Raw genomic sequence first — 5,674 nt, forward strand, 5'->3', positions numbered from 1 at the left:
GCAATAGCAAAGTACACGGTGAAAAGCTAAGTAGGATTTTGGAATGTTATATTATTTTTGTTATTTCCTGTGAAATACGAACAGTCTGAAGTCTTTTTCAAGATCCACAACATACTTCAAAATGTTTTTCCCCATCTGTGTCCTGTAGACCACATCAGAATTATCTGAGGTGCTTGTTCTAAGTGCAGATTACTGCGTCCTACTTCATACCTACCGAATCAGAATCCTTATGTACGGGGTCTGGAAATCTGTATTTTTAGCAAGCACCCCAGCTAATTCTAATGCGTTCTAAAATTTGAGAACGGCTGCCCTAAGAAGGTGAGTAGGAACAGAAACTGACATGAATAGAATGCCTACTACCAGTTACAATTAATACTTAATGAGCACCCACCTCGAGCTGGCACGATGCGGGCACATTACAGCAATGAATTAAAGAAATCCTTATCCTAGAGTTGCTAATAGGGTCGATTACTGTGCGGGGTGCTTCGCCAGTAATAATATCGTAACTCAGTTAACTTACTATGTTGGGCTTTTCATAGACCATACCTTTTAACCTCATAACATCCAGGTAAGAGGGGAATTACTGCTTCTCTGTCTGCCTACGGTGAGATTGGGGCTCTGGGAACCTGCCTGAGATAGCACGACTGATAAGCACGATTCAACCTCAGACATTCTGAGTCCGCTATTCTTTCCTAGAAGTAGGGAGGTAAGTTCAGAACAATTGCTACTTTCACCCAGTTCAGGAGAATTGTTTCAGATGCTAGAACACTTCCAGCGAAGAGTCACAGGTCAGTAGTTGTACAGTTTGTTGTGACGGTGATGGACTTATGTCTTTCTGAGCACTTGCCTCAAGAATTACTGAGAGCGCTGGAACTTCATTTCCCAGCAAGCCCCGCGGCCCCAGGTCGCGCAAGGTATGCCGGGCACCCCGCCCCTCTCTCCTCTCTGGCGGAGCTGCCCGGCAGAGACGGGCAACGTCACACCCTGACGTAAGGCGCGCGGCATCCTGGGACGTGTAGTCCGACCGGGACTCGGACGCCCCCCTTGGATGAATGGGGCCGAGCGCTGGAACTTCATTTCCCAGCAAGCCCCGCGGCCCCAGGTCACGCAAGGTATGCCGGGCACCCCGCCCCTCTCTCCTCTCTGGCGGAGCTGCCCGGCAGAGACGGGCAACGTCACACCCTGACGTAAGGCGCGCGGCATCCTGGGACGTGTAGTCCGACCGGGACTCGGACGCCCCCTTGGATGAATGGGGCCGGCGCTGACTGCGAACTACAGCTCCTCGGCTGGCGGCGTCTGTGGCGGCCTCCGGTGAGAGCAGCGCTCCGGGACAGTGGCGATGTCCAGTGCCGCCGCGGCGGGGACAGCAGGCCGGCTTCCCGGGGTAGCGGCATAGGCGGGCGCTTCCTCTGCGCGCTCGCTGCCCTTCCCCTGAACTGGCCATGCGCCCGGCCTTCGCGGTGGGCCTGGTGTTCGCGGGCTGCTGCAGTAACGTGATCTTCCTAGAGATCCTGGCCCGGTGAGTGACCCGCGCGGGGCCGGGGGTGGGACCTGCCACCCCGTGGTCCTGCGCACGGTCCGCTGTCCCGCCTAACAGTTTCCCAGCCTCCCTGTGAGGGGAACACTCAGGGTATTGCTGGCATCGCCCCTTTCCACACCCTGGGGGAACGAAGCCTGGGGAGTTTCTCACGTGACTGGTCCAAGGTCGGCAGGGAGTGGGCGGCAGAACCCGGGGTTCCTCCGCCAGACCGCTGTCTCCTTCCTTCCTTCCCTCCCATCCAACCCCAGCTCTTTTCTCCATCCTGCTGATGGCACGAGCTTGACTTGACTTAGGCATGTAAAGCAATCTGATTGTGTACACGCTGCAAAGAAGATTTCATATGTATTGAAGTGTCCTGCAAAGCATTTGTTTTCTTGGCCTTAGAGATGGTTGTGAGCACTTTGCCCAAACTTAGATCTCAGTGATGTGATGTTCTTATTTATGTAGAAAATCAGTTCAAGTGAACAGAGAGGGCGTTTCCAGCTTTAAGATATTATAGTCTTCAACTTGGGAAACAGTCATTTTGAAGTATAACTTTATAAATTGAGATTAGCTATGACACTTTCCCAAAGGAAAACTAGGTTGATTTTATTGAAGTGGCTCCCAAAGAACGTTGAGCAAGAATGTGCAAAGTACAGTGGAGAGAAGCTGTAGGGAAAAGGCGGTAGATGGAATGGAAGAGGCTCTGGACTAGAAAGCCCAGCGCTATGAATTTCAGTCTTGGCTCTATCAGCCGCTGGCTGTGTGGACTTTTCAAGTCATTTTTCCGCTCTTGGTCTCCTTTTCCCTGCTGTAAATGGTGCTATCTAGCTCCATATTTCTCAAACTATACATTATCTCCCTCGACCATCCAAACAATCCTGTGCACAAGACGGGTTGAAAATTACAATCTCTGGTTACTTGAAAGAAAAGTTAGGTGGCCTTTCACGACTTGTAATTGGCAGAGCCACAACTGGGATCCAAGATGTCTGAAGTCCTCGCCCAATACCTTTTTCAACTTCCCTGTTATTTTTGAACTTGAGCGATCCAGAGATTGTAGTCACCCAGTTCTTCAACTGATGCCTACTAGAAATGTATTTTATTTGACACCATTGATTAAGTCAATCTGAAGCAACCAGCTCACTTAAGAAAACTCTGTGTGTGGTTAAGTTTTGCTGTTAAAGAGCTTGAAATTTTATTACGGAGAAGGTGTTGGTGAAGATCTGTTGTCTTAGAAGTAGAGGGTGAGGGATATGAAAATGAAAAAAAATGTATCTGCCTGTAAGTCTGATACACTTCAAAGGAAGGCCACTTTGGAAATTGATTATGTATATATGCGCAATATAATTAGGCCAGCCATGGAAATGAAGGTCAGAGAATAATAGTGTGATATTTGTGTTGAATATGCCATTAAATTAAATTTTTATGATGTTAGAATATGCTAGTGATTGAAGCCCCTCTTTACAAATTACTTGGTCTCCTGGAGTCTGCTCTGTCAGTAAAAGGAAGTGATGGTTCTACCAGCCTCACAGAGTTTTGAGAGATTGAGATGCATGGGTAAAGCCTGATGCACAACTAATAGTTGGCTTCCCTTTCTCTCTAGTAACTTAGTTTCAGTACAAGTATACTGAAGTCTTGTTTTATGAGCTGTTCCTGAAAAATTGTGGATAAATCTAGCTTTACAAAATGTTTTTGTGCTTTATGGAAGCTTCTATTTAGAATACTTCGAGTAATTTGTAAGTAAGCCATCCTTATTTACCCTTTTCACAAATCTGCATTTTTGCATTCAGCAGTGTGTTTTCATACAGCAGCGAGAAAGTACATTTATTAATATATTCGATGTTAGAGTGAATAACAACCTTTTTCTAATTTGCTTAGGCAAGCCATGACTTCTCATTTTACACTTATCAATAAAATGACAGCTCATTAGACCAGATGGTCTTTAATGATCTTTCTAGATATAGCCTTGGAATTTGTGACTTTATCTTGGGACATCACAGTGGAAAACTCATAAATTTTTATAGAGCAGGAACCGTGCTTTTTATATGACTTCCTTAGGTGCCCTAATAAGTGGCAAGTAGAACACTACATACATATGCTAAGGCGACTTGCCAGAAGAAGAGAACATTTTTAATCATGTTTTTCAAATTAGAAAACAAATTTGGGTATGCTTTTTATATGACTTCCTTAGGTGCCCTAATAAGTGGCAAGTAGAACACTACATACATATGCTAAGGTGACTTGCCAGAAGAAGAGAACATTTTTAATCATGTTTTTCAAATTAGAAAACAAATTTGGGTTTTTCTTTCTGATTTTTATGCCTGTAATTGGGACCAATAATAAAATATAAAACACAATGCAGTCAGTGTAGTAGAGCAGATCCACAGTAATGAATGTGTGCTTTGATTCCCCTCCTTAAGGAGCTTGCGTTCTACCTTGGACACAAGATAGACACACATCAACTAACTAGGGGAGATATTGCATGTTTTAGATCAGGAAAACAATCTGAAACATTTTCTTTTTCCCATTTTATTTTTCCTCATGTTGAATTAAATAAGGAATTTTGCTAAATTCAGCAAAAGAAATACAAAAGTCATAAACTAGCTATCCAATTCATTCTCTTCAACGTTAACATTTTTAAAAAATAAAAATTTGGATTCTTGCCAAAGAGAATTCAACATAAGAGAAACTGTTTGTAGTTAGTGATTTCAATTCCTGAGGAATAAAGTTCAAGAAAACAAGAGATTTAGGGATCTTAATTTTTTGTGTGTTTTTGTTTTTGTTTTTGGCAGCCTGCCAGTACAGGTATCTGAACCTTGACCTTGGTGTTATAACACCACTCTCTAACCAACCGAGCTAACCGGCCAACCCTACTCTGTAGTTTTAAAATGAATTAAGTTAAAATAAGTAATTCTGTTGGTGACTATACAACAATGTGTTCCTAAAAATCTTTATAAGTAGTTTTTCTTTTTTAATTGAATTATATGAGTACATTAGGGGGATTTAACAATACTGTGGAAATAGGGACAAAACTAGATTAGAGTTGTCAAGGGACTGGGACAAGGGAGAAATGGTCAGTGACTCATAATGGATATGGGATATCTTTTGAGAGTGTCCTAAAATTACATAGTAGTGATGACTGCACAACTAAAAACCCGTACTGAAAACTACTGAATTGTAAAAATAATAATAATAATCAGGGTGTCTGCAAACACTATTTATTTGCCATGTGACCCTGGGGAGACTTATCTAACTCAGTGCCATGTGGCCCACAGTGTCTTTAGGAATGAAATGGGCATAAATAATACCAACATGTATAAAATAAAGATAAAAATTAAAAATGTATTATGGTGCCTTTAAAAAATCCTATGGAGAATACACTTGTAAATTGAATTATTTTTCAAAAATAAGTTGTCTCTTTTTATCTTTTGTACAAATCCTAATATTGTAGATCACTTTTGCCTAAAGTGAGGCATCCCCACATTCATTCACTTGCTTGCGTGAAGGTCAGACACTGTGCCCCAATAGTGGGGCACAAAGATGAAATCCATCCTCTAACCACCCCTGCTGTAGCACTGGGTTCTCACTGTCTCATACTTCATGCTGGGCACTTTCATCATATTGTCATCTTCTTGCAGGGATCAGGTCTCACTTATGTCGGGAGCTTAAAGGTTCCTGATAATTGTTCTTTAATTGAATTGGCCTAAGCTTTTGGTAAAGAGAAAATGGAAGGGAATCAGCTTCTTTTAGGCTAAGTCTTGTGCTTGGCACTTGATGTGTATTTTCTCGTTGAATTCTCACCACCACACTAATATATCACTTTCATTTTATAGATGAGAAAAATTGATCAATATGAATGTCATTATACAGGTGTCTTAGATCAAAGACCTTTCAAAATGCAAGATCCTAAATATTGGTCATTATCATGGTTCCATTGTCTTTTTCATTGTGGCAGGTACTTTGTTGCTTTTCAGGGGCTGGCTTGTTTACCGTCAACCAATGACAAAAGTACTAGTAGTGTTCCCATTTTAAAGATTAAAAAAACTAGACTTTGATAAGTTAATTAACTTCCATTGTCACATGGTAAGTGACAAAGTGAGATCTTGCATGTCATTGTGTACTTTTAACCACTGTGGAGTGCAGTGATTCCCATCC

The 5,674-nt window shown here is 42.5% G+C and overlaps 1 protein-coding gene across 1 annotated transcript in view; it reads left to right on the forward strand.

Annotated features, from left to right (window-relative positions):
* The first annotated feature begins 1,275 nt into the window (after positions 1 to 1,275).
* SLC35B4 (solute carrier family 35 (UDP-xylose/UDP-N-acetylglucosamine transporter), member B4) overlaps positions 1,276 to 5,674 on the forward strand; it is a 24,200-nt gene continuing 19,801 nt past the window's right edge. The window contains exon 1 of the mRNA XM_008592025.1: positions 1,276 to 1,519. Coding sequence (XP_008590247.1) covers positions 1,443 to 1,519 — 77 coding nt within the window. The 5' untranslated portion in view covers positions 1,276 to 1,442. The remainder of the gene's footprint in view (positions 1,520 to 5,674) is intronic.

Source organism: Galeopterus variegatus, unplaced genomic scaffold, assembly GCF_000696425.1.
Source record: "Galeopterus variegatus unplaced genomic scaffold, G_variegatus-3.0.2 Scaffold7514, whole genome shotgun sequence".
In the NCBI taxonomy this organism is placed as follows: domain Eukaryota; kingdom Metazoa; phylum Chordata; class Mammalia; order Dermoptera; family Cynocephalidae; genus Galeopterus; species Galeopterus variegatus.